The sequence below is a fragment of the Equus caballus genome, chromosome 28, assembly GCF_041296265.1.
Source record: "Equus caballus isolate H_3958 breed thoroughbred chromosome 28, TB-T2T, whole genome shotgun sequence".
Lineage (NCBI taxonomy): Eukaryota > Metazoa > Chordata > Mammalia > Perissodactyla > Equidae > Equus > Equus caballus.
In genome coordinates, this window is record NC_091711.1 from 44,547,673 (window position 1) to 44,574,214 (window position 26,542).

General features: G+C 59.2%; 1 protein-coding gene across 1 annotated transcript; it reads right to left on the reverse strand.

The window, feature by feature from the left end:
* Nucleotides 1–971: 971 nt before the first annotated feature.
* On the reverse strand, nucleotides 972–25,701 carry CYB5R3 (cytochrome b5 reductase 3). Its single transcript, XM_001500736.6, has 9 exons — nucleotides 25,556–25,701; nucleotides 18,043–18,174; nucleotides 14,761–14,833; nucleotides 14,285–14,391; nucleotides 11,917–12,046; nucleotides 11,339–11,422; nucleotides 11,033–11,118; nucleotides 6,242–6,341; nucleotides 972–2,150 (listed from the first exon to the last, which is right to left on the reverse strand). The coding sequence occupies exons 1-9, from the start codon at nucleotides 25,574–25,576 to the stop codon at nucleotides 1,978–1,980; spliced, it is 906 nt and encodes a 301-aa protein (XP_001500786.4). The 5' UTR covers nucleotides 25,577–25,701; the 3' UTR covers nucleotides 972–1,977.
* Between the last annotated feature and the right edge of the window lie 841 nt (nucleotides 25,702–26,542).

Here is a 26,542-nt window from a genome sequence, read left to right on the forward strand (position 1 = left end):
CCAGTCCTGCCCCAGTATGTGTCAGGGACAGATGGAAGGTGAGAGATTGGAAGAAAGGGGTTCCCGTGCCCCAAGGCTTGGCCACAGGTGTTCCTTCCTGTGAACTTTCCCCATCTTCTCTTCCCTACTCCACTCTAGCCACACTGGCCTTCACTATGTTCCCTGGGCCATCCAGGAGGTCCCAGCCCCAGGGCCTTTGAACTTGCTGGCCACTCCCTCCAGAGCACATCTAGTCCTGCCTCCCTCTCCAGCCTCATTGTCACTGTCCCCTTAGCCACCTGCCTTCTTTGATCTGTTTCTGGAAGTTTATTCCCCATGCTTGTTGCGGTCACAAGGCCTTTGCACCTGCTGTTTCCACCACCTTGAACACCTGGCCCAGTAGGGCCAGCTCCTTCTCTTCACATCAGAGCATAAAGGCCAACTCCTCAGAAAGGGCTTTCCTGCTGCCCGACTGCAGGAACCGCCCTCACGCCCACAGTGTCTCATTACTCATCTTTAATTTCCGTCTTGGCATTTACCAGCATCTGTTACTTGTCTGGTGTCTTTCTCATCAGTATCCCCTGGCCCAGCCCTCTGTCTCCACGAATCGATCCTAAGAAAATCATTTGACAGGTGGGGGAAGATGGCTGCTGTTATTCCTAAAATCCACAAACTGGAAACAGCCTAACTGTCCAATGATGGGGGATTTGCTACATGAGAAATCATGGCCCATCAGTTATGGCCAGCGTCTGCCCCCAGGGGGAAAGCGGCCGCCACACACTGGACGACCTGGTTTCGTCAGTCACAGGTGTATGCCTCTGGATGTCCAGTGTTTTTTGTTCCTGTGTATGCTTTTCTGTCCTCTCCAAATTTTCTACAACAAACATATCCATAAGAAATAAATGCCAGGCCTCGCGCAGCCCCATCCTGTCCCCTCTCCCTGCCAACCCCCCAAGGACATGGGTGACAGAGGCTCAAGGAGCGGGAGAGGGTTCATATTAGCAAAGTTTTACTTCAATGTTTTTTCTGCTCATAAATGACTCTAAAAAAGCCAATATGCAAGAGGCCGACACACGGTCGTCTAAAGGCAACGTCGAGGCCGCTGAGAACATCTCTCAGACAAGAGGCTCTGCTCAGAATCTCCCCGGATGGGGGCGAGGGCAGCAGGAGCAGGCGTTTGGGACAGAGGAGCAAATAAACGTTGTCTGAGCTCTGCCATCAGGACTGCGGCCCGGGACACAAGGCGGTGGGTCAGGCTGCCGAGCTGACAGCCCACAACTCCCGAGGCTGCCCCACTGGGCGTGCTGGGGGAAATGCTGAGGTTTCGGGATGGCCCAGGTGCCAGCTGGAGGGGCCCCTGGCCAGCCCCTTCCTCCCACTCCAGCCCCAGGAAGAGCCAAGCTCCCTGCGGGCCGGGCCGGCCCGGGCCCCAGGGTGGGGGCAGCCTCTCGCCCCCACGGCCCCTGCCAAGAGGGCTTTTTGGTGTTACCTGTCATGTAGTGTCAGGTGCTGAGGCCTGGCCGTGAGGGGCAGGCAAGGGTCCCGAGGCGGTGGCCGGGGCTCCTGGGCACCCGCAGCTCTGGGCTGCCCGTACCTTCATGTTTACTTCCAGAGTGTGGTCTGCTCTGGGAGAGGGAGGTGGGGCGTGGTGCTGGCCTCCTCGGCCCAGTAGTGTGGGGGTGGGGAAGAGGGCCGGAGCCAGGGCCAGGGCCAGGCATCACCAGTAAGAACCAGTGAGGGGCAAACAGGAACCTGCCCTGAAGGTGGCCAGTGGCGGTGGCCCATCTGTAACAGAACCCTGCTCCCAAAGGAGCCCCTCGGGGGCCAGCCCAGCGGGGTGACCACCCAGGCACACGGGCAGGCCAGGCTGAACCCGGGGCCGTGGCAGGAGACGTGGGGGACAGTGACATGAAACAACAGTGGCGGCAGGGGGGCTGGTGTGAGGCCAGGGCCCGGTGAGGACGCGGGGCGGGCAAGCGCGCGGCCAGGGCCCGGCCCTCAGAAGGTGAAGCAGCGATCCTTGGGGTGGCCCACGCGCTCCAGGTTGGGCAGGCAGGCGTACTGGATCATGGGTGGCGGTCCACACATCAGCACCAGCGGCTCGTCCTCCGGGGGCGGAAGGTGGTCCCGGATCATCTCCTCGTTCACGAAGCCCTGGCTGTAGTCCCAGGCTGCGGGGCGGGAGACCAGGGCAGCCCACGTGTGACCGATGACCGCCCATCTGCCCAACAGCCCGGCCCCTGTGCTCCTCTCTTCCATCCACAAACAGTGAAGAACGAGGAGCGTGACCGAAGCAAAGCCCCGCCCCACCCCGGGGCCCCTGCCAGCCCAACTCGCCCAGAACACAAACGCCAGCCCTTCAGGGCGCCCCAACACACTTCACAGCTTGCCAAGCCTTTCACTTCCATTTGGCCTCCATGTGGCCCTCAGACAGGGCGGACAGGCCAGGGGCTACTGATCCCATTTTACAGATGTGGAAACTGAGGCCCAGAGAACCCAGAGTTGAGTTGTCCAAGGTCGCACAATGGGGCAATGGACACGGCTGGATATGAACTCCAGGTCCGAGAGGTCCCCAAGCCAGTGCCCAGCCCCAAGCTGGTCAGGTGACATTCCCTACCGCCAGTGCCTCCAGAAGCCACGCTCTTAACTCTCTCCCCAGCAGGGGGTCGGCTGTGAGAAGCTGTGTCTGGTCCACAGTGTGTCCCCAGGGCCTAGAGAGCCCGGCCCACAGCTGTTGCTCAGTAAGTAATGAACAAAGGGACGTGTCCCAAAGAAGCAGTCGAGGAGCCTGGAGACAGTGAGGTCACACCTCTTGGCTGCATGACCTTCACACGCATGGCGAAGGTCCAGCACCCGGAGGCTGGCGAAGGCTTTAGTCCACAGGGACCCTCGGAGACTGACCCACCAGGAGAGGCTGCTCGGAGAGGGGACCAGCCAGCCCAGGCGCAAAGGGGGTTAATGGGGACCGTGGGCTGGCAGGGGTCAGACAGGGGCTGTGATGACAGGGGGCTGCGTGGGGGCAGAAGAGAGGAAGGAGATGGACGCCCACTCTGGCCCCAGCTCTGGCTTCCCATCTGCTGGGCAACCGGCACCACTCACCAGCCTGCCTGCCTCTCAGGGTTAGGGTCCACGTGAGAGAAGGCCTCCCTGTCTTCTTTCGAACGTATTGCTAACCAGCTGACCAGCTCTGGGTGAGCGAGGAGGGGACCCTGGGCTGAAGCTGAGTCCCCTCATGGTTCTTTAATGTTCCGTGGGGCAAACACTACCTGGGGACTGAGGGCACACGCTGGCCTCTCTAACGACCCCGTGCCGAGCAGCGCAGCGGGAACTCAGCCCCAGAGGGGCGGACAGACAGAGGGACCTGCCAGATGCCCGCCGCCTGCCCCGTGCTCCCTCCCTCTGAGGAGCCACCACTGGCCACCTCCTGTTCCCACTGTGGGCGCCCGGCCCCACCAGCCTCTGAGCTCTGGCCAATGGGTGGGGTGACCACCCAGGCAGATCCCCTAGCTTGGGTCTGGAGCGGGGAAGAGGGTGGTCAGAGAGGCTGCAGGCGGAGGTCCGGGGGCAGGGGGCAGGGCTGGCAGGAGTGCGAGGAGCAGGTGGAAGTGGCAGAGGTGGGGACGGAGGGATGCGGGCTCTCTCAGAGATGCCCAGCGCTCCACCAGGCCTGGCTCAGGCTGGGGGACGGTTTCCTGTCCCCTGAGTCCCTCCAGCCCTAGGCAGCCGATTATCTGGCTTGTCTCTGTTTTTCACAGTCTGAAAGAGCCCGCTAAGCCCTTAACACCAATAGAAACGCAGCTGTGGAGGCCAAGGTCAGGAGGAGGTCACCGAGGGACCTCGTCTAGATGGCTAACGCTCACTGCATCACGCCATGTCCACTCTATAGGAGGTCCCATGGGAGGGGCCAAGAGGGTCCCAGCCCATCTCAGGACCAGGAGGAGTCTGCCATGCTGAGCAATGAGGTATCTTTACCTCATGGACCCTGAGCTAAGAAACTGACCACATCTCCCTTTTCACTTTGGCTGCTGGGAAGCTCAGAGTGATAGGCATGGCCCATCCGTGGCACAGTCCATGTTTTTGTACAAACCTCACTCCTGATTGCATTTTATGGCCCTGCCCTTGTTTTTGTTTCACTCTCATTTTCCATTTGTACCACTCTGACTCACCCTTTGAGTCTCTGTAAGCTGCCTAGAATCCCTTTTGGAACAAGGCAGGGCACAGACAGACAGATAACATTTTTATAGCTGAACAATAGAGCTGAAAGAATTTCGTAAAAAGTAACATGGGACTAAACTGTACGTGCCAGTGTATAAAGTGTGCAGGTATACAAGACATCTCAATTTTACAAGGATTTTCTTCGACAGTATATTTTGCTTTCTACGTGCACTGAAGGCGACTTTGTTGGGGAAACACAGTCAGCTGCATTGGCCACGTGAGCCGGCCCCGCCCCTGTTCCTTCGCTTAGCTCCACAACAGCCGTGGGGCCTGACCCATTTTCTTTCTCAGCATCTAGCATGTCAGCTTATACCTGACGGTATAACAACACCTCAACTATTGACTGGTGGGGCAGGGTAATAATAAATGTAAGTGTCAAATGCTGGGAGATTACCCCAGCAGACCGCTCCCTGGCCGCTAACTGTTCTTGTTAAAGCAGTCCCTAGGAGGCAGCCTTTGGTCTTGTGTTGCCACCATGAGGGGTCAGCATCACCCCCCCCCCACCCACTGCGGGCAGGGGGCCTTCCTGGCAACGGGGCAGGGGCTCCTGCCAGGCCAGGAGGTCCCCAGGAGGGTCCGGCCGTGGCTAAGGCGCCCACCCCGCCACACGATTAGAAACTGGACCCAGAAGAGAGCCAACCCACCTCTCGTGCCCCCTGTGATTGAGACATGGGTGCAAAACAAATGTTCTTTTACCAGAAGGAAAACAGCAGCTGACCCCCCGAAGCCGCGCCTGGCCTCCACTCTGACCCCCTTCCTGATCTACTTTGTGCTTCCCAGGCCTCACTAACCACCTGCTCCTCTGCCCTACAATTTACCACCAGACCCACGTCCTATTCATCCTCCCGTCGGCAGACTATCCACTCAGGGGCCGGGTGGGCTTCAGAGCACACAGGGTGGAGGGGCCGGCCAGGAGGGGACCTGCCTCGCTCAGATGGGCTGGTCCAGGACAGCCAGTCCCGAACAGGCCTCGGGACACAGCTGTCAGGTCCCTGAATCCGCCCAGGCCCTGGCCTGGCTGTCGGCCCAGGTGGCCCAGGACCTGGCCGCTCAGGGGTGGGCCCAGATGACCCAGCCCATGAGACAGGCACCCCCAGAGCCCATCTCTCATTTCTGGGGGAACCACATGGCCGAGTCCCCCGGGGACTGCGGGGCTCTGTGAGGAGCAGGAAGCAGAGCAGGATGCACCCAGAGGGGTGCTTCAAAAATGTCTGGTTTCTAATATTTAGAAATTTCCCATGGAAATGCAGGTCCTCAGCTTCCCCTGAGAAGCGGAAAGGCCTGGCCACACAGGGCTGTATCCTGCATAGCAGGACTGCCTGCAGCCGTGAGGGGGCTGCGCCCTCTGGATGGGGTAGCTGCCCTCCAATTCACCACAGTCCCCACCCCTCCCTATAGTCTGTTCTCCCGACCTGGAAGCCAAACACACTCCTATTATCTACCAAGAAGCCTGAGCTGCTGCTTTTCTCACAGTGAAGAAGAAATTCAGATATTTCTTGTGTCTACATCTACCCAAGGCAGGAGACTGAAGTAGAGTTTAGCTCCCAGAGGGCAACCCTGTTTCACGTTTGGGAGCAGCCTCACTCACTGCCTCCTACGAGACTCTGGCAAACTGCTTAAACACCTGGACAGGCAGAAGGAGGGTAATCATATGTCAGCCCCCTCCCCCCCGGGCTGATGACCAGAGAGAAAACAGCTGCCCTTCAGGCTACAAACTACAAAGTGGGAACAACCAGCCCACCCCCAGCACTGGCCCTGGAAAGCTGCCCCAGAGGGAGCCCCAGCCCAAGGGGAGAAGGCCGCCTGCTTTGTCCCGTGGAGGGCAGTGCAGCTGGGGGATGGCCTCGGGCCCTATGGGTTCTGGCCCCAGCTCTGGCACTTTCCAGTTGTGTGACGTGGGGCACTTACTTCCCCTCTCTGATCCCTCCTTCCTCCCTCTCACCCCCATCACAGGGCCACAGTGAGCACCCAAGGAGACCACGTGAGCACAGGGGAGCTGTGGGCTGGTGCCCCCCAAGCCCGGCCGGCCTGGGCGTCCCTCTCTCACCTTCAGGGGCTTTGTCCACCGTGTACCAGAGCTTGAAGCGTGCAGAATGCTCGTTCCTCAGCTCCTCCAGCTCAGGCCGCAGCAGGATGTCCTTCTCGGTCTGGGGGGGGACAGGGCCAAGCTGTCAGGGGGATGGCGGCAGGGACTGCCCTTGGAGACACTCATCATCCCACCCACCCGTGGGCCACCCGCCTAGCCGAGCTTCCAGGAAAGCCGTGCTCCCGCCCTCCGTCCTCCTCCTGCCTGAGGAGCGGATCAAAGCCGCCGCCGAAGAGGGTCACCACAGACGGAGCTAGCAAACGGATGCTGACACGCGCAATACGACAACAGCGGACGAACCAGAAAACAAAATGAAGACAGGGCGCTCGACGGCAGAACAGAAGAGAAAGACGGAAGGAAGTACACCGAACATTAATAAGCGTCCCCAGGGGTGGCTGGGGAACTTGGAATAACGAATAGTTCAGTAAAAAGCACCACGGTTCTCCACCCTCATCCCTCGGACAAGTCTTTTCACATTCCGGCGTCTCAGGCTGTACTTCCATCAATCAGGAAATACAGACACTTCCCCCCGGATCACACCTGCCCCTCACGCAGCCGTGCCCACACTCACCCCTCTGCATGGCTCACAGCCCCCCACTCTCCACCCCACGTCTTCACCTGGCCAGCCCCACATGGTCCTGTAGGGCTCAGCCCGGTGTCACTTCCTCCAGGAAGCTTTCCTAGACTCCCCAGGGGGCATCAGTGATCTGCTCCCAACACGCCCCCTCTTTCCATCTCTGACCACAGGCCTTTGCCCTATGTGTTTGCAGGTCACCCACAGACAGGGTTCCTCGGGCCAGTGGGCAGCGTGACTGACCTCGTGGGACTGTTATGAAACTGGGGGCAAAGGAGCTCTGGCAACCAGAAGAGGTCACCAGCTCACGTACCTCTCTGAGCCCCTTAGCCGGGGCAGGGCAGCAGGCAAGCGGAGATGCGCCCTCTCTGCTCCCTAGTGCGGGAGTGGCGCCCACCCCACACAGCCAGCAGCGCCTCAGCACCCTCGGCAAGGGGGACGGCCAGGGGCCGAGTCGCAGCCGTAGGGCGGGCGGGAGAGGACGGGCAGTTCAAAGCCACAGCGATTAATATTCCCCAAGTCCCCACGGGACAGTGGGCGCCATGCTGAGAACAGGAGGGACAGAGACAGCCCGTGCTGTGTCCCCATCCTCACTGGACCCAGGCCCGGCTCCTCGGTGCTCCCCTCCAGGCGGGAAGCACAGGCCACCGCCCCGTCCCAGAGAGGGGTGTCGACAGGGTTTCCCATTTCCAAGGCGGGGCCCAGGGCCCTCCTGCCCCGATGGGGTGAGGACAGGGAGGGCTCAGGTTGGAAGAGCTCTGGGGAAAAACCCAGAAAACACGGAAGAAAACAAGAATCACCTGGAGCTCTTCAGAGAGAAGGCCATTAAGATTTCACTGCGTATCTTTCAGATTCCTTTCCCTAATAACAAGGTATACTTTTCCTTTTTTTTAATAAAATAAGATCAGACCACGCATGCCACCTTGCCACCTGCTTTTTTCAGGTAAGAACACAGCAGCCTCCAAGTGCCAACACTTTCCTTACTAGCTGCCCAGCTTGCGCTGGACAAAGGGACCACCTGTCCCCAGCTGGATGACATTTGTTTCCAACAGAACATCCTCCTTCATAAACAACACCTCTGACCACCCTCCCTGCCCGCCCAATTCCTAAGGATAAATTTAAGGAAGTGGAATTCGCAGTAGAAAATTCCACATGGTCAACGTGTTGACACACGCAGCCAGTTTATTCCCTAGACAGCTCACACCAATTTGCACGCCAGCAGCACGCCCCAGAGGGTCCACCTTCCCACCCGCCTGCCAGCACTCGGTAATGACAGTTTAATCTTTGGCAGTTAGACTGAAGGAGAGTAAATCTCATGCTTTATTTATTTTTTAAATTTTTTTCTTTCTGTTTTATCTCCCCAAACCCCCCCTGTACACAGTTGTATATCTTAGTTGCACGTCCTTCTAGTTGTGGGATGTATTTTTTATTATTAATAGAAAACAAGTTTGTCACTGGCTCCAAATGTATCTTCTCTTCTTAGTTTGTAAAAATTTTTTATATTAAAGATATTTTTTATTGGTGACACACTGTACGCTTTCCCCCCAGTTATTTATCTTTCTGCCTCATTTACAGTGTTTGTCCTTCCAGAGGAGCGTGGCATTTTTAAGCAGATGACGCCATCAGACTTTTCCTCTGCGGGCTGGCTCCCGTGGTGCCTTGATCAGACTGACTGTCCTCATGCATTCATTCAACAACACTTCCAACAAAAATGCTCACCCAGTACTTTCAAAGCTTCATTTTTTGACATGCACATCTTTAACCCAAACTTCATTTCACTATAAAATAAAGTAGGGATCTATTCAGTTTTTCCCAAATGCCTAGAAACTAACCCAAACCTCCTTTTCACCTCTCTCCTGAGGTTTGAGATGTCACCTGCATCACAGGCAAAGTCTCACATATCCTTGGGTCTGTTTCTAGGCCAGCGCTGTTCGCCAGAACTTTCTGCAGTGACAGGAATGTTCCAGTGTTACCCAACACAATAACCACTGGCCGCACGTGGCTATGGAACCCCTGAAGTGTGGCTAGTGAGACTGGGGAAGTGAATTTTAAATTTTACTTAATCTTAATTTCAATGAAACAGCCACATGTTCTAGAATGTTCCAGCACAGTCTAGACTTTGCATTGTGTTACCCAGAAGTGCAGTAAGTCTAGTAAGCCCAGGTCTCGGGTGTGCCTCTAGAACCACATCGTTTTCATCCCTGACACTTTTTAGTCTTAACAGCCAGTGTGCTGATCCTTGTTACTCTTCTTTTTCAAAACTTTCTTGGCTGTGCATGTATACTTTGTCTCCCAGACCATTTTGCATCATTTTGTCCTATCAAAGGGGGAAAAATAGCCCACTGGGAATCTGAGTCCTACTTTAGAAAGAACCAGCACCTTTAGAGCGTGGAGTCCCCCGTCCAAGCACCAGGCACGTCTCACTGTTGGTCCAGCCTCTCTCGCACCCTCCTGGAAAGCCTAGCATCCTTTAGGCGGAGGCTGGGGGCTTCCCCGACTCGGTCACCCACCCTCAGCCCTGCCCGTTCCCGGCTCCACGCGGGTCTCTCCAGGAAGAAGGCATGTCTCTGAAATGTTAAGGCCCCCCTCCAAGGCCGAGGTGTGTCTCATGTCTGAATCCTCACAACCATCCGAGAGGCAGGGACCCCATCACCCCACGTGGCAGATGAGGAAATGGAGGGGCTGCAGCCCCAGGGGGGTGGTCCCCCATCAAAGACAGGCACCGAAGTCACTGGAGGGAAGGAGGGAGGGGCCATGACCTGACTGGAGCAAAGCAGCAGTTCTCAGAGTGGCCTGCAGACCCCCGGGGTCCCCGAGACCTTCAGAGGGCCCGTGGGGGTCAAAACGATGGTCACGTGACACTGAGACTGTATTTGCATTTTTCACTCTTGCTCCCCACGGGTGCGTGGCCGAACCTCCAGAGGCTCCGTGACGTGGGATCTGCACCGACCGAACGCAGACACGGAGACGGAAGCTGGCTGCTTCTATCATGCTAACATCACAAAGGTTCGCAAAAATGTAAAATAAAACAACGTTTTCTAAAATATAGTTATTTTTCATAACACGTGTTCTGGTTCCACCGCCGCTTGTGACACAACGAGGTCCCGGTCTCCCTGGGCCTCCGTGTTCAGAGCCGCAATGCAGGGTGAGTCCACCCCCCGGGGAACGGGCTGATGGGCACAAAGATGCCCTGTGATGGCGACAGAGGGCCGCCGGGCTCCAGAGACCCAGCCAGCACCACCAGCCCGCCCGGCCCACAGCCAGCTGGAACGTCCGGCTCTTCCCACCCACCCCGGGGCCTGGTCGAGGCCACCTCGGTGTCCTCAGGGCAGATTTTGGCAGCTGTGCGGGAGCTGAGGACGCTCCTCCAAGGACCTCAGGCGAGCCCCTCCCCCTCCGGACTCAGTCTCCTCAAGGACGGAAGGTGCACAGCCTCAGCCAGGTGGCCCCAGGGCAAGCTGACCTACAGCACATCTGAGGCGCAGGGGGCCCGGGTGTGGCCCCCACACTGTTGGGAGGGGTGGGTGTCTCATCTTGGCTTCCTCCCAAAGGGGCGTCACTTTACAAGACCACATATTGAGCCAGCAAACACTGAGCCTGGAAAGACCCATCTGATGACCTTGCTTCATCAGCTCATTCCACAGTGAGGGAGCAAAGCCCAGAGAGGAAAAGTGACTTGTCCAAGGGAACACAGCAGGCCAGGGCAGGCAGGCAGCAGGGATGGGGAGGAGGCCATGCAATCCGCATCAGGGAGACCAGGCCCACCCCTGCCCTAACGCCCCGAGCTCAGACATCTCTCAACAGCTCATCCACAGGAGTGGCCCCTGTGTCCCCAGGCTGGCCCAGGCCAGCGTTCTTCCCACTGCACTGGTGGGTGCCAGAAGCTGCTTGTGGGGAAGGGCACTCCGAGGTTCTGAGGCAGCAGCCAGGGGAGCAAATCTCAGGGTGGGGGTGCTCCAGGCCTTGCCCTCCCCGCCCCACGGCATCAGGTTGGACGCTCCGGGCTCTGGACCGAAAGGCCGACTCACGCCCGTGGCTGCGAAGGCTGCCCACGCACGGCTCAGAGCAGCCTCGCATTTCGGCCGTCCCAAGCATCTCCAGAGAGCCACACGGACCCTCGAGCAGAGCTGTGCCAGGCCCTGCGGCCCCTCTCAGCAGGAACCGGCATGCCCACTGACCTGGTTGGCAAACAGCAGGTGGCACACGGTGTGGTCGTCCGGGTCCTTCATGATGGCGCGGATCACCTGCAGCATCGGGGTGATGCCTGCAAAACAGTGGCCAACACGCGGACTGAGCACCCGCGGCACACACAGGCCCGGCGCCAGGCAGGCGCCCGGGAGGAGAGGCGCCAGGACAGCTGGCCTGGGCTGCAGACCTCGGGGAGCTCACAGTCACTGGTAATCCATGCCCCGTCCCACGCCCTGACGCTGACCCGTGACATCTGCCCGCTGGGGACCCAGCGAGGGGCTGCGGAGTCCACATACCCGTTCCTCCTGCGATCATGCCGACACACTTCACCGTCTTGATGACGGGGCTGGACTTCTTGTCTGGACGGATGGCAAACTTTCCTGGGGAGAGGAGAAGGGGGGAGGCCCAGCTCTCAAACGGGCCCTGCTTGGGGTCCGACGGGCTGGAGAAACTGCCCCTGCTTCAGGGGTCTGAGAGGCTGGCGGCCACCAGACAACCTCTGCCAGTTGGGGTGAGGGAGAGGATGGGAAGGTGGCGATACCAGGACCAACTCAAACACCGAGGGGAACACCAGGGTGAGGCGTGGGGGGCAGCAGAGAGGCTGGAGAGCAGGAGGCGTGCCAGCTCCACCCTTTGGCTTATGTGTTTTCAGCCAAACAAAGCTGGTCTGTGGGCCAGATCTGGCCCCCAAGGGGAGCCAGTCTGCAGCCTCTACGCTGGCCACCTTATCCCCTAGACAGCTGGGGAAACTGAGGCCCCAGAGAGGAAGTGGCTCACCCAAAGGAGGCCCCATCCAGACAGCAGTGGAGTCGGGACCTGCAGCCAGCGCCCCCCAACGCCTGCTGCGTCCCCAAGGGATTCCAACCCGAATCACCTTTGCCCTGGTAGACCAGCAGCCCGTTCGGGCCCCGGAACTCAATGGTGTCTCCGATCTTCATGTTTTCCAGGTACTGGGACATCTTCCCTCCAGCGGGAAACTTAGGATGGGTGTCTTTGAAGTAAACCTGCAAGACACACCCACGGTCCTCAGCCACCGGTTCCAGGGCCGACGGGTAGGCTCTGGGCCACCGCGGGAAGGAAGCGCCTCCTTCTCCAGAGTGCCCCATCCACCACGGAAACTTACACTTCTGTGTCCCGTCCCCCCAAGAGTCTGCCCTCCCCGAACACCCCCTTGGAACACAAAGCGTCAGCCTGGTGCGCGAGGGACCCAAGGGCTGGATGTGTTAATGTTCCACCAAGAACCGTCTCCAATGGGAGACTCCAACACTGTGAGCGCAGCAAAGGCTGCGGAAGTTGGTTCAGCCACACCCCTCCCGTGGATGTCCCATTCTTTCCATTTTGTGCTGCCATAAACACGCTGCTCTTGGAACAACTCCCTTCCCTGTGCCCTTTGGGATTCCAGCTTTGGAAAAAGGGAAGTGCTGCAAGCCTCTTCCAAAGGGACGGGCAGACGGAGGGGGAGCAGCTCCCTGCCTCCCGGGGCTGGGAGGGCTGCACTGGGGGCATCTGTGCTGGGCCTCGAAGGGCAGGCAGATTGATGGGCAGAGACGGGGGAAGGTGCTGGGAGGGACGGAGTGTGCGAAGGCCAGGCGGCCGGGGGCAGGGTCGGTGGGGGGGACAAGCGGGGAGCTCATTGTGGCTACAGCACAGGGGAGGTGCCTGTGTGTAAGGGGGAAGCGGGGAGAGGGAGAGGCGGGCAGAGCACACCATGCCCCAGGCCAGGACTCTGACCTTTATCCAGAGCCAATGGGGGGCAGCGAGGTCTCCAAGCCAGGAGGGGCCTGGTCATCGTGAGTTTTTTATTCTCTCCTTGAATCCCCACCCACCTCCTCCAGATCTGGCTGGAGCGAGTTCAGCAAGAACAGGGGCTCAACTCTCACCACCTGCCCTTTGCTTCTGGACAAAGCCGCCACCTTATGGGTCCTCCAGGGCCCTGCCTGGCCCCCGACCTCTCCCACCCCTCGTCCCCTCGAGCCCCATCCCCTAGAGCCAGGGCCCCTCGGCCGCCTCAGTCTTCAAGGCTCCTTCTGACCTAAGGGCCTCTGCACCTGGAAGGGCCTTCCCCTCCTCTCCAGCTGGCCAATGGTTCCTCAGCTGCCGGCTCTCACCTCACCACAGCCTGCTCAGGGGAGCAGCTCTTGTCACCGCACCCCTGCCCAGCGCTGGTGCCAGTTCCAGGTGCTCAGTACCCTGGAGCAGGCACTGACCTTTGTGCGACATGCGTTCACTATCCACTCTCCAGCCAAAGACAGGCTCCCGAGGCCTGGCCTGGGCACCCAGCATGGGGCCTAAATGACACCAAGCTAAGAAGCGACCAACAGGCCCAGCTCCCTTCCTGCCCTCACAGACCCAGCACCTGCCCCAGGACCCTATGAGCTTCAGTGGGGGTCTCTGCCTCTTTCCCTCCCCCAAAGAAGGGCCCAGAGAGGGGGCCCTGGGGGCCCAAGCAGTGGAGTTAGGACTGTAAGCCTGGTCCCCAGGGGCACAGAGCCAGGGTGGCCGTGGGGGTTTGGGCCTTGCCTGGGGACGGTCTCCAACACCCCAGGCCCAGGGTCAGGGCTGGTGCACACGTGTTGGACATGTAATCAGAGAATGTGGATGGCTGCTGTGAAGCCTGTGTGTCTAATTTTCATAAAAGTGTCCCGGGCTGCAGTTGTCATTTCTCCATCCGCTCAGCATGATGTTTTCTAAGATCCTTGCTGGCTGTGCTGTGTCTCTCTGGTCTGTTGCTTCTAAGGGCTGCATCTTGTCCATGGCATGCACCCACCCCCAACCATAACGGATCCCAGGAGGCCCCTCGCCCCCGCTCCCCAGACAACACCCCTGGAGCTCCTCACACTGCTCGCCCTCTGGGCCTGGGGATGTTTCTCAGGGAAACCAGCTCAGAAAAGGACGCATAGGGTCACAGAGACCCTGCAGCTCAATGGAGTGGCGCGGGCTGCCCCAGGCCATGGTGTGGGCGCCCAGCTTCCTGGGCCATGCCGGTCGGAGCGGGAGTGAGCCCTGCACGAGCCAGTTGGCCTCCCAGCTCCTCTTCTGCAGGGGACCCGCCCTCAGCCCGAACCCCAGGCCCTGCCCTCTGCCGAGGCCCCGACACTGGGCTTTTGCTGGTAGACTGCGATTTGCTATTCACTCAGAGACCAGGCACAAGGGAGCACGGGACCTTCAGAGACAGGTTGTGGGGTACGTGGGCCCACGGGGACTGGGCTGTGACGTGGTCACCCCTGCCCCCGAGGCCTCACCTTGATGACCAGGTCCACGAAGCCCTTGTCATCATCGCTGGAGACGGGCGTGTAGGGCCGAATGACCAGGTTTCCATCAATTCGAGCCGAGAGGTAGATGTGCTGGCCTGCAGGAGGCGAGGGGTGACTGGGCCACGGGCTATCTCTGCAGGGTCCACGGGGTCCTGTCAACCCTCTGCCCTGTGCCCCGCCAGCACTCAAAGCCTGGCCTGGCCTCAGCTCCCACCGCACCCCCGTCCCCGACAGGGACTCCCATCCCATCCCAGCTTCCTGCCTTCAATCCTTGGTCATGCTGGTGCCACTGCCCAGGACAGCAGGACGCTTCCCTTCTCATTCTGACACTTACCCTCAAAGGCCCAGAGTGGCTGCCACCTCCTCCTTGAAGCCTTCCCTGCTCTCCCTAGTTGAAGCACAAAGGCCCCGCCTCTCTGAGCTAGCCCCTAGCTCCATTTGGGCTGGGTCAGGGTCACACTCACCAACGGGGAGGCCCAGGATGTGCTGGGGCGACGGCAGGGCAAAGCGGAACCGCCGGGTGTCATGGCTGACGATCTGCAATGAGGCCCGAGCTGTCAGAGGGCACCCGGGGCAGAGGGGCCACCAGACCTCAGAGTCCCCACCCGTCCCCAGTGCCCCGGAGTGTCGTAGAGAAAAGTGACGCTGACTCCACGTGTGGATGTAAAACCTGCACACGCTAGGTGTGCCTCTGCTCTTGCTGGCCCAGAGAGGGCCAGTGACCTACCCAGGGCCACAGAGCAATGCGGTCAGAATGGGGAGTGAACTCAGGATCCCAAAGGAAAGATGCCAGACAGCACAGAAAATTTCAGAAGTGGGAGGGAGGGATCCACCACTGCCATCAGCTTGACCAGCAGCCTTGGGTGGACACTTGGGGACTGGGCTGGCAGGCTAGGGGCAGAGCTGGGATGAGGCCCCATGTGCCCAGGCCTGGGACTCCAGAGCAGGGCTCTAGAAGTCACTACACTGAAAGGCCTGAGAAGCAGGGCACTGTGACTCTGGCTGGGCTGCACGAGGCGTGAGGCGTGGCAGCCTCCACTGCTGAGACGTCCTGGGCCTGGCCGTGGCCGAGAGCCCAAAGCCAGGCCTCTAGCCTGTATGGAGTGGGCACCCTGACGTGGTCAATGGGTGGGAGGGTGGGGCCGTTTCCCCTCCCGGGTGGAGCAGCGGCTGGTTAAGAGCCAGGGTGGGCTAAGGAAGGAGCCAAGACTTAGGCCCCCAAATCCCCACGAGGCATCTTAAACTGAGGTCAGGGAAGGCCGGTGTTGGGCAGCGAGCTGTGGTCAGAGCTGGGAGCCGAACCCAGTGCCCTGACTCCTGACCTGGCCCCAGCAGGCCCCTCTGGGGTCTCCCCTGCACCTAGGTGCAGCCGGTGGGGGTATGGAGGGGCCTTCAGAAGGCAGGCACTGTGCACAGCACAGGAGGGCCTGCAAGCTTCACTGCTGGACAGCGTTATCACTTGGAGGAGGGATAACAGACTTCTCCAACGGGACCGGGCATCACTGTGAACGTCGCCGAAGTGTGAGAGCAGAGGCAGGTGGCCTGGATCTCCGGAAAGACGGTGCCCAGCCACTACTCAGGACACAGGGCTTGCTGGTGGCCAGCAGGCCTGTCCCAACAGCCCAGGACGGCAGCTGCCTCCTCTGGAAGCCTTTGCATTCTGGGCACACAGAGCCCCAAGGCCTCCTGGGAGTGGATTCCAGGATTATGGACGGGTCTGGGGCTCAAGGTCAGAAACCCACAGCCTGGACAATTTTTGGAGGAAGAACAGAAATGAAGGAAAGACACTCATAAGTACTGTGCCAGATAAGTCCCAGCAGCGCCCAGCGGATGGCCTGGGGTCACACCTGTGCGGGGCCCACGTGGAGCCAGCATCCAGGAGGCTGCTGGCTGTGACAATCTGAGTCGGAGACGCTCAGAACTTCAGGCAGACCCTGCGGACCACCTGGTCCAGTCTAGTTCAGAGATGGAGGGCAGGTGGCAGGGGCCCCTCCCTGTGCCAGTGGTGGAGCACAGCGGAAGTACCAAAAAGCAGGCCCACCTGCTGACCCCACAAAGCCACCACTGGGCTCAAGGGCAGGGGGGCAAAGATTTAACTGCTAGCACATTTGCCACATGCTCCAAGGGGCCTGGAGGGTCCACTGTGGGACATGCCTATGCTGAAATACTAGACAGTCATCAAAAATAATGCAGCAGCTTTGGGGGGCCGGCCCGGTGGTGCAGCGGTTAAGTTCGCACGTTCCGCTTCAGCAGCCCGGGGTTCACTGGTTTGGATCCCGGGTACGGACAGGGCACCACTTGGCAAGCCATGCTGTGGTAGGCATCCCTACCATAGAAAGTGGAGGAAGATGGGTACGGATGTTAGCTCAGGGCCAATCTTCCTCAGCAAAAAGAATAGGATTGGCAGCAGTTAGCTCAGGGCTAATCTTCCTCAAAAAAAAAAAAATATATATATAAATAAATAAATAAAAATAACGATGCAGCTTTGGGTTAGACATGAAGAGCTGTCCATGTTGTGTGGCCGGGTAAAAAAATCCGGTTATCAAGAAAGAGAAGCTATAGACCCCTGAACCTCACACGTCATGTAAACACGAATGGGACACCCAGAAAGGGCTCACGCTGACGGGGTGAGGGACCCTCCACACAGGGGGAAGGGAGGGAACATTCACGCTTCACAGACAGAATTTTTATAGTGGGCACAGATAAATCACACATTACTGCTGGAATTAAATACCAATAACAACAGAGAAAAAGAACTTTTAAAAAGGAAAAGGATGCAAAACATTATGATCTCATTACAGGAAAAGAAAATTGGGTATAAATCATATTGAAAGGATTAAGCGTGGTCTCCTCTGGGAAGTGGTGATTTCTTTTTTGGCCTCAGTCCAGTTTTTGACTTTTCTATGAACTCCTGGTACAATTACAGACACACATCCCACCAGTTGCAGGAAGCCCTGGCTCTGAGCCGGGGAGACTCGAGACTCGCGTGGAGCCCGGGTGGGGACTCGGGCAGGCGACTTGCTCTGCTCCATGACTCAGTTTTCCCTGTCACACCCCTCCAGAGGCAGCCGCGAGTGGCCAGAAATAGCACAGGGAGGGGCTGTGAAGAGGGAGAGTACCGGAGGTCAGAGGAGGGAGAGGACGGGTTAAAATCAGGATCAGAGGTCTGAAAAGGACAAGTGCCAAGCAAGGGGGCAGGAGCGAGTCTCTGGGCCGGGGCAGCCGGAGCCCCACGGGCAACTGCACAGATGCAGAGGACGTGCGGGCCCTATAAACGCCAGGCCCAGAGTAGATGACCTGGGGTTGGGGTAGGGGGTCCCTTATCTTCAGGGATGGCACTGGGGACCACCAGGAGGTCTGGGCCTGAGTCCTGGTTCCACTCCTAAGTCACATGTGACCTCAAATGCCCCTAACTCCTCTCTTGCCCTCTGTTTTCCCATCTGCTAAATGGGCATTGGACCCTAAAGTCCAGAGACGTGCCCCCCCCCCGACCTCCTGTGGGCTAGTGAGTGTGGTTCAGAGAACGGGCTCCGTGGTCAGAGATCTGGGTTCCAATCCCTCTGCCACTTACTGGGAGCCTTAGAAAGAGGTATCACCTCGCTTTCCCCATCTGCAAAATGGGCAGATGATAGGACCTACTTCAGAGGGAAACCCCGCCCTGACCACATAGTAGGTGCCAGGCTGGCAAGGGGAAAGGTGTGCCTCTGGGGGCCACCTCTGTGACCCCACGAGGCCCCAGCACTCACCTCCTTGTCAATGAGCCGCAGCGGGTACTTGATGTCCGGGTTCTCGAGGGTGATGGCCGGCCTGGAGCGCTGGAACAGCTTCATGAGCAGACTGTAGAGGAACCAGACCGGGGAGAGGACCACGTGGCCCAACTGAAATGACAGGGACAGACGCACGAGGTCAGCACACGCACAGCGAGGGGCCTGCCGCCTGCCCTTCCCCCAAACACACCAGTTGGTTCACACCTCCAGGTTGTCCCCTCTGCCGAAAAGGCTCTCTCCCCACCGTCCTCATCCTGGGAACCCCATTTTGGCACTGGCTGGGAGAAGCTACAAAAATGAGACTCATGAAACCCATCACTACATGACTGAGTTGTTGGAAAAGCTCCATTTCCCCTGAGGAACAGGGACAAAGAAGGGGCTGGCCCAGTGGCATAGGAGTTGGGTTTGTGCGCTGTGCTTTGGCGGCCGGGGGTTCACCAGTTTGGATCCTGGGCATGGACCCACATGTTGCTTATCAAGCCATGCTGTGGTAGGCATCCCACATATAAAATAGAGGAAGCTTGGCACAGATGTTAGCTCACAGGGCCAATCTTCCTTAGCAAAAAGAGGAGGATTGGCGGCAGATGTTAGCTAAGGGTCAATCTTCCTCAAAAAAAAAGAAAGAAAGAAAGAAAGAAAGCTACATAACTGAGTACATGTCCCTTTTCACTTTGGCTGCCAGGAAACTCAGAGTAAATGTCATGAATAATGATGTTTAATCTTGAGCACTGTGTATCTGTGCTCCCTGCCTTCCTTCCTTTAGTCAATCTCCAAGGCTCTATTAAGTGATGTCAAGTGTTAGCTCTATTTAGACAAACAAACCCCTGAGCCCTGAGGTTCTGCCTCTAGGCATGACAGGCAGCTAAGGCACTGAGCTGGGCACTGGGAAGCTCTGCTCCTTGCTGGCTGTGTGACCCTGGGCAAGTCCCTTCCCCTCTCTGAACTGAACTAGACCAGGTGATCGGCAAGGTCTCCCGAAGCTGAGCCCTGCACAAGTGTTAACCCCTCAACAGCCCTATGAGGTAGGCACTGCCATCACCACCACTTTATAGAAGAGGCAACAGCTCAGAGAGGTGAAGCAACTCACCTGTGGTCACACAGCCAGCAGGTGGGGAGCTGTGATTGGAACCTGAGTCCACCTGCCTCCCCAGTCATGCTCTCAAACCTCAGGCCCATGCTCAGCCTCCTGTGTGGCCCTGAGACACCCTCCTTGCCAGCCCCTGCCCCCACATCTCAGCCTCACAAAGACCCTAAGAGGTGGTCTGGACTTTTTAAAAACAGAGAAGACCCGAATCCCATGGCCAGAGCTCCTTGCTTAGGGTGCCCCCGGAGAGGACGCCCTTGCAAAGAAAGACCACCAGCCTTCTGCCCTTTCTAGCTGTTTCTGTCCCTGGGCAAAACCCTCAGCCTCTCTGAGCTGTTTCCCAGCTGTGAAATGGGGACCGTAAGCCACACGCCCTGGGGCATGAAGATGGACAAAGGCCATGAGAGCGCCTAACCCAGGCTGGGCCCCAGCAGCCCCAACCCCACAGGGCACCTGACACTCGGCAGCTACCCCGTGGCCATGCGGAAGTCAGGCCCGGGCAGCCTCCACTATCTGGACGACACGTGAGACCGGGAAGAAAACAGGAATGGCCTCAAGACGGCTCGGCATAAGCCTACAGTGGAGACCCCGCAGACCCCCACCCCAACCTGTGAGCAGCACAGGAGAGGGGCCCCCCGACACTGCGCACTCCCGACGCGATGCCAGAAGGGCTGCGCTGCCCGGGGGCTTCTTCAGGAGCACACGACCTGCCTCTAGCCACGAGGAAAGACGGAGGGCCATTCTCGAGGAACACAGCCACGACAACCCCAAAGTGTCAACGCCACCAGAAACAACGGAAGGTCACAAACTGGCCCAGAACAAAGGAGACTCTGGTGGGCTGAATGGGGGCCCCTCAAGACATGTCCACGCAGGTCCTGGGAATGTGGCCTGACTTGGAAAAGGGTCTTTGCAGACATACTTACACCAAGGATCTTGAGACGAGATCATCCTGGATTACCCAGGTGGGCCCCAAATCCCACAAGAGGCCTTACAAGAGAGGAGAGGGGACAGAGGCGACCGCCATGCGGAGACAGAGGCAGAGGCTGCAGCGGTGTGGCCACAAGCCAAGGAGGCCGAGGACTGCCGTCAGCCACCAGAAGCGGGAAGAGCCAGGGAGGACCGTCCCCTAGACGTCAAGAGAGCGCCACCTGCCCACACCTTGACCCAGACTTCCGGCCCCCTGACCCATGAGAGAATCAACTCCGCTGTTTTATGCCACCGAGTTCATGGTAATTTTTACGCAGCTCTAGGACACTAACACACAGGCCACAGAGACAGAGCAAGTGAATGCAGCGTGTGGTTGTGGATCAGACCCTGGGCCAGGAAAAAACCAGCTATAAAGGACGATACCGAGACAAGTGGGGAAACACCAACTCAGGGCTGTGGGCTAGCCAACGGCGTTTATCACCACCCCTTTCCGGATCTGCTCGTTGTCCTGCAGTTGGGCAAAGAACGTTGTTGTTCTTAGGAGACAGACACTTAAGTACTTAGGGGCCAAAGGGCATCGTATGTGTAACTTACTCTCAAATAGTTGAAAAAAATTTTTTTAATATACAAACACAAATAATAAAGAAATATAGTAAATGTTGACATTTGGTCCATCTGGGTGAAGAGTATACAAGAGCTCTTTACACATTCTTGCAACTTCATTGTAAGTTTGAAATTATTTCAAAATAAAGTGAGGAGGAGGAGCCCACACTGGTGGTTCAAATAGCAAGGTTGAGAATGAAAAGTTCACACAGAACATTGGTTCTCAAAAACTGGTTCTCAAGAAGCTTGTCTACTACCCTGCCTACCATACTTCCCTTGACTTTAGTTCTCTCAGCAGACGACCACGGATGTTCTTCTTATCACAACCCTACAAGTTCCCCTTTTTGCCTTGGCTGCCAGGAAGCTCAGAGCCAAGTTCCTTGCTTGTACAGGGCCCTTTGTGCTTCCTTTGTGGGCCTCTTGAGGTAATGTATTCTGCAGAACACAGACCTGGAAGGTGCCCCTGCCCTATTCAGGGCTGGGTGAGATGACCCTCACCTCTCAACGCCCAGCCCTGCTGCTCTCCTCTTCCTGGAAGCCCTGCCAGGACGTCCCACTCTCTATCAAACTGAGGAGGGCCCTCTGGCTGAGATCTGAGGCCTCTCTGAGCCTAGATGTTCTCATCTATAGAAGGAAGGTGAGAGTCACTGTCCACCACCTCCCAGAGGAGCTGGAACGTGAGATGAGATGGAGAGGGCTGGGTCACAGAGGGTCTATAGCCCGGGGAATGTGTGCGCCCACGCAGGAGCTTTTGCTCCCACCCTCGTGGGGATACTACCACCCGGGAGATGCAACACCCAAGTGACAGAAGGGCAGAGGCACCAAGATGCCATGCCAGGCCTGGCCTCTGCCCCTGAAACCAGCCCAGTGGCTTCCAGTTCCCCCGCTCTGGCTGTGGTTACAGGTCCTTTGTTGGGCTCAGAACAATGTGCCTCTCTTCCAGGCAGGGCCTCCGCCGGGTGCAGCCAAGGCCTCGCCTCTTGGGTCCCCGGTATGTGACCGATGGGTCTGAAGAGAAGGCCCACAGGAGCCAGCCCAGTGCAGCCCCCCAGCCCAGGGCCACACAGCAGGGGTCTCTGGCCTCCTGCCTCTGTAACCAGCACCTGCCAAGTTCTGGGCACCATGTGGCATTTCACCCATCCTGGATCTCATTTCAGGCCCTGGATGCCAGCCCTGGGCTGCAAAGGCTGGGCCAGCTCCCCACGCCTAGTCACGGCCAACAAGAAACGGCAGGCCCTGGAGCAGAAGCCACAGGAGGGCAGGGGACCCGTGTGTCTCCCCACTACTGCATCCCCAGCACTCAGAGCAGGGACCCTCAACAAATGCTTATGGACAAATCAGTGAGGGGACAACAAGCCCCCAGACTCTAGTCTCTCTCTGATTCTTTATTTTGTCTGGAAGTTTCAAGAACCAGGGCAAGAGGCGAGATCCCCCCGGGGTGAGGGTGGGGCCTGGCTCATCCTGTCCGTCTTAACCCATGGCCCTCCACAGAGCACAGGCCACAGGCAGAGGCAGGCTAGCAACCTGGCTTCTGGGCTGTTTCCCCACCTGCTGGGCACCCCTGCCTCCCAGAGGTGTGTGGAGGGGGTGGGTGGAGCCACTGCTGGAAGGAGCTGCTCACGTGGGCAGCTGATAAATGCAGTGGCCTTTCTTCCAGCCCCTCCTCCCAACAACACGGCTAGGCAGAGAAGGTACAGCCTCTCTGCTCGTATTATCTCCCGTAATCCTCAAGCCTGGGAGCCAGGAGCTGTTACACCCCCATTTCAGGTGAGGAAACCGAGGCTTGGGTGACAGACCGGGCCCAAGGGCCAAGATTTGAACCCAGGAATAGAGTCTGTGCACTGAGCCACGGTCCCATGCTGCCTCTCTGCACCTGTGGACACCATCTGGCCATGGAGAGAGCAGAGGGGGACTTTGTATATGTACAAATTGCTATCTGGGGAGCAGCTGTGGGTAGACCCTCACTGTCAGTCAGTCCTTCAGGCCACAAACCCCAGTGGGAGCACCTGGGCCAGGGCCCATGCTGGGTGTGGGGGACACAGGCCAGTGGTCCCCGCCCCTGAGGAGCTCGAGCCAGGAGGGGAGACAGACCCAGGCAGAGCAAAGGGTGTACACACGGCCAGGAGCAGTGGGGGAAGGAAGGCTTCGTCTGCACAAAGTCAGAGGCTTTCCCAGACTCTCGGGAGGAGGATGCCCTCTTCCCACGACTTGGGGGTGGGGTGGCTCTGCTCGCCCTCCCAGTCCACAGCACCACTCCCACACCTGCAAGCAGTGGACCGAGTAAACAGGAGGCAGATGGCTGAGGCCAAGGCCTCGCCCCAGCTCCTCCTTAGCTGTGCGGCTCGTGTACACACACACGACCTCACCCCAGCCACCCAGGGGGTCTAGGGGACAGCTGTCTCCCAGGCCTTGATCTGCTGCCCGTCCTCTGCGCCACCAGGGAACCCACCCCCTGCCTCTCCTCGCCTCTGATAACACAGGAGGAGACGGAGACGGGTTCCAGGGTCCCAGGGTGTCTCCAGAAAGCCCCAGCTCTCCCAGCACAGCTGAGGGGCTAGGGAGCCCTGCTCCTCCCCACAGGGCACCCTGCCCAGCTGCTCACCCCCTGGAGCTCCCCACTGGGACCTGGCACAGGCTCTGCCCAGGTCAGGTGCAGGGGGGCAGAGGGACCTGCCAGGACCCCCCAGCTGGCAGGCCTGGCCCCCCAGGTACAGCTGCCTGTGTTGAGGCTTACCTGCTCGCCGCCCTCCCTCCAGCTGTCCCACTGGGATCTGAGCATCCACCTCCCTCCTGGTCCCCTTCTCCGGAAGTGGGAGGAAGTGGGAGGGAGTGGAGGAAGTTCTGCAACGGGGGGCTCCTGGCTTGGAACCGTGGGGGAAGGGAAGCTGGGAGGAGGGGCAGGTGGACAGCAGAGCTGCCCTCTGCAGGGGAGACACGGCCCTGCTTCCAGGGGCTGGGGATCCAGGCCGTGGACTGGGCACGGGGCTGCCAGGGGTTGTGGGAAAGCCCTGGACTCTACCTGTGATGGTGGTAGCCTGTCAGGGCCTAGAGCCACTCACAGCTGCGCTGAGGGCACGGGAGCCAGAGTCCAGAACGGCCCGCCAAGCCCCCAACGCTCCTTCCAGGTGGCTGGCAGACTCAAGCGCCAAGCTGTTGGTGGGCCCCAGGGAGTGTGGGAAGAGGCGTCCCTTGGAGCCTGCACGCCCCAGATAAGAATCCTTGTGCCCGGAGGCAAGCCAGCCTCCCGCAGACCGCAGGGAGCACCTACACCAGGAGGCCCGGCTGGGTCTGTTACGGGGTCCCAGCGGGATCCCAGCAGGGCCCACAGAAAAGGGGCATTCCCGGCCCACCCCTTGGACTGTGGAGGCCAGGGAGTTGGTGAAGGTCTCCCCCCTCCCAGACAGGGCTCTGCCCCTCACAGAGGGCCGCAAGGGCCCGGGCTGCTCAGCAAACACGTACGGAGCAGCCACATGCTGGGGACGCAGTGACAAACCCAATCCACGGGGCTAGAAGGTAAGAAGTGTGGGAAAATCAGCGTGGGAAAACAGTGCAGGGGTGGGGGTCAGGGGGTCAAGCACTGAAGGAGGAAGGCAATCGCTGGGAAGGCGGTCGTGACTTTACACCAAGGCTGGGGGGATGCCCACAGGTTCACCCCAGGCAAGGCTGTCCCTTGGTCAGAACGTCCCCCAGAGTCCTGGGCTGGGCCACACGTTCGTGTTCGTGAACAAACAGCCAGGCCCTGGGGCCTTTGGCCTCGTCCCGAGGAGGAGCCTCACAGAGGCAGAGGGGGGAGGCAGGTGCCCTGCACGTCCCGGGCGCCTGGGGTGGACGTGGAGGTGGAGGTGAGGAGGAGGCAAGAGGCCCTGGGCCTAGTCCTCCCAGTGCCAGCCCTCCCCACGCCCAGCCAGCACCAGGGGACCAGAGTCGGGGCTGGGGGCTGGGGCTGGGGGCTGCCCTCTGGCTACAGCCTCCAGGCGGAGCATAAGCCTCCAGCCCCACCCTGTGGCTTTTGAGAAACTGGATGGAGGAGGTGGGCCTAGGGGGGAGGGGGGGCGGCCCTGGGGAGGACCCAAAAGTGACAACATGACAGTGGATTCTGGAGCCCCACAAGTTCAGGCTCGGCCAGCTGCAGAACTGTGGCCAAGTCTGAGTTGCATTTCACCTGCAAAATGGGGCGAAGGGCAGCTGCCTGGCAAGGTGTCAGCTTAAGAGTGCGGCCCCGGACAGCCGCAGCCTGGCGCTGGGACACGCCAGCACTGACAGGGCCCCGGGTGCCGCCCGGCTCAAAGGGGCATGAAAACCCCACCATCGAACGACACCACACACGCACACACTCCCACATTCTCACACTCACAGGTACTCCCACACAATCTCGCTCAGTCTCACATCCTCACTCAACACACATACACACTAACACACTCATACTCACTCATACTCTCATGCACACTCACACTTCACATATCCAGTCACACACCCTTGCACTCTCACAACCTCATGTGCATTCACACACACTCACATGCACATTTCACTCACTCACACTGGCTCGGACACACAAGTCACATCCACTCGCTCTCCCTCGCACACGCTGTCACACACAAGCTTTCCTGATCACGCTCTCACACTCACTCACGCTCACACCCCTGCGCTCTCTCGGCCGGGCCCGGGGGCGGGGCGCCGCATGCCGGTGCGCCCCGGCGGCCGCCTCCCGCACGCCCCTCGGGCAGGACGGCTGCGCCGCGGCGACAGAGGCCAGGGCGTGAATCCCGGCGCCCGCGGGGCACGCCCGGCCCGGAGAGCGGGACGGCGGGCGGGGTGGGGTCGGGTCCCGCGCCCCCCGCGCTCCCCTGCGCCCGGGTCCCCTGCGCCCCCGCCGCCTACCGTGCTCAGCTGAGCCCCCATGGTGCCGCCGCGCTGCGCTCGCTCCCCGCCGCCGCCGCCGAGACACCGGCGCCGCCGCACCCAGGCCCGCCCCCCGCACGTCACCCGGAGGAGGGCGGGGCCCGAGCGGCCAGTCGGCGTGCGCCGGGGCGGAGGCCGAGCCGCTTCCGCCCGGGAAATGCAGCTGGGGAGTCCCGCGCCTGGCAGGTGACCCTGGGCGCTCGCTAGGTGCGCCCTGAGTGGGGGCCCGCGGGCAGTGTCGCCCCAGGAGCCCGCGGCTGGACTCCGGCCCTCTTTGTGGCCTCCGGTGGGATGCTGGCCCCTTCTGGGCCTCGTTTACCACCATAAAGGGAAGAAGAGAGCGCCCTTCCGCCATGGGATGTAAAATAAAATCCGGAAACTTCGCTGCAGCCGCGCCTGGCCTGACCTCAAATCGCTTTGTTGAGCTCGTTGCTGCGCCCCCACAAGGTCTTCTTGTTCCTGAAACTGCTCAGCTTGGTCCCATCTCCAGGCCTTTGAACATGTCCTTCCCTGTCTCTGGAATACTGTCCCCAGCTGCCTGAGGGCCAGCCCTTGCTTAGTGTTTGGGTATCAGGTCAAACGTCCCCTCTTCAGAGCCTGCCGTGACCCCCTCTCCAGGCCGCCCCCCCTGGTCTTCCTGATGAGGATCAAGGCTGCCCCGGGGAGAGAAGCCCAAGGCGTCCTGCCCCACAGACCGATCTGCATCGTCCTCCGGGAAGCATAGGACGCCCTGACCTGAGCCGACCTGATTCATATCCAAAGTTATAGGACCACCCAATAACCCAGACCCCACCTGCACTGATACCATTTTAATGACTTTTTTACGTGATCTTTCTTTTGTCTTGTAAAGAAATAACTCACATACCTATGCCTTATAAATTTAGCCCTACTCTCAACCCGTGTTTGCAGCTCTTCACTGCCCACGGGCCCTGTCCCCATGCTCCTCCATGCTAGTCTCTGAGTAAA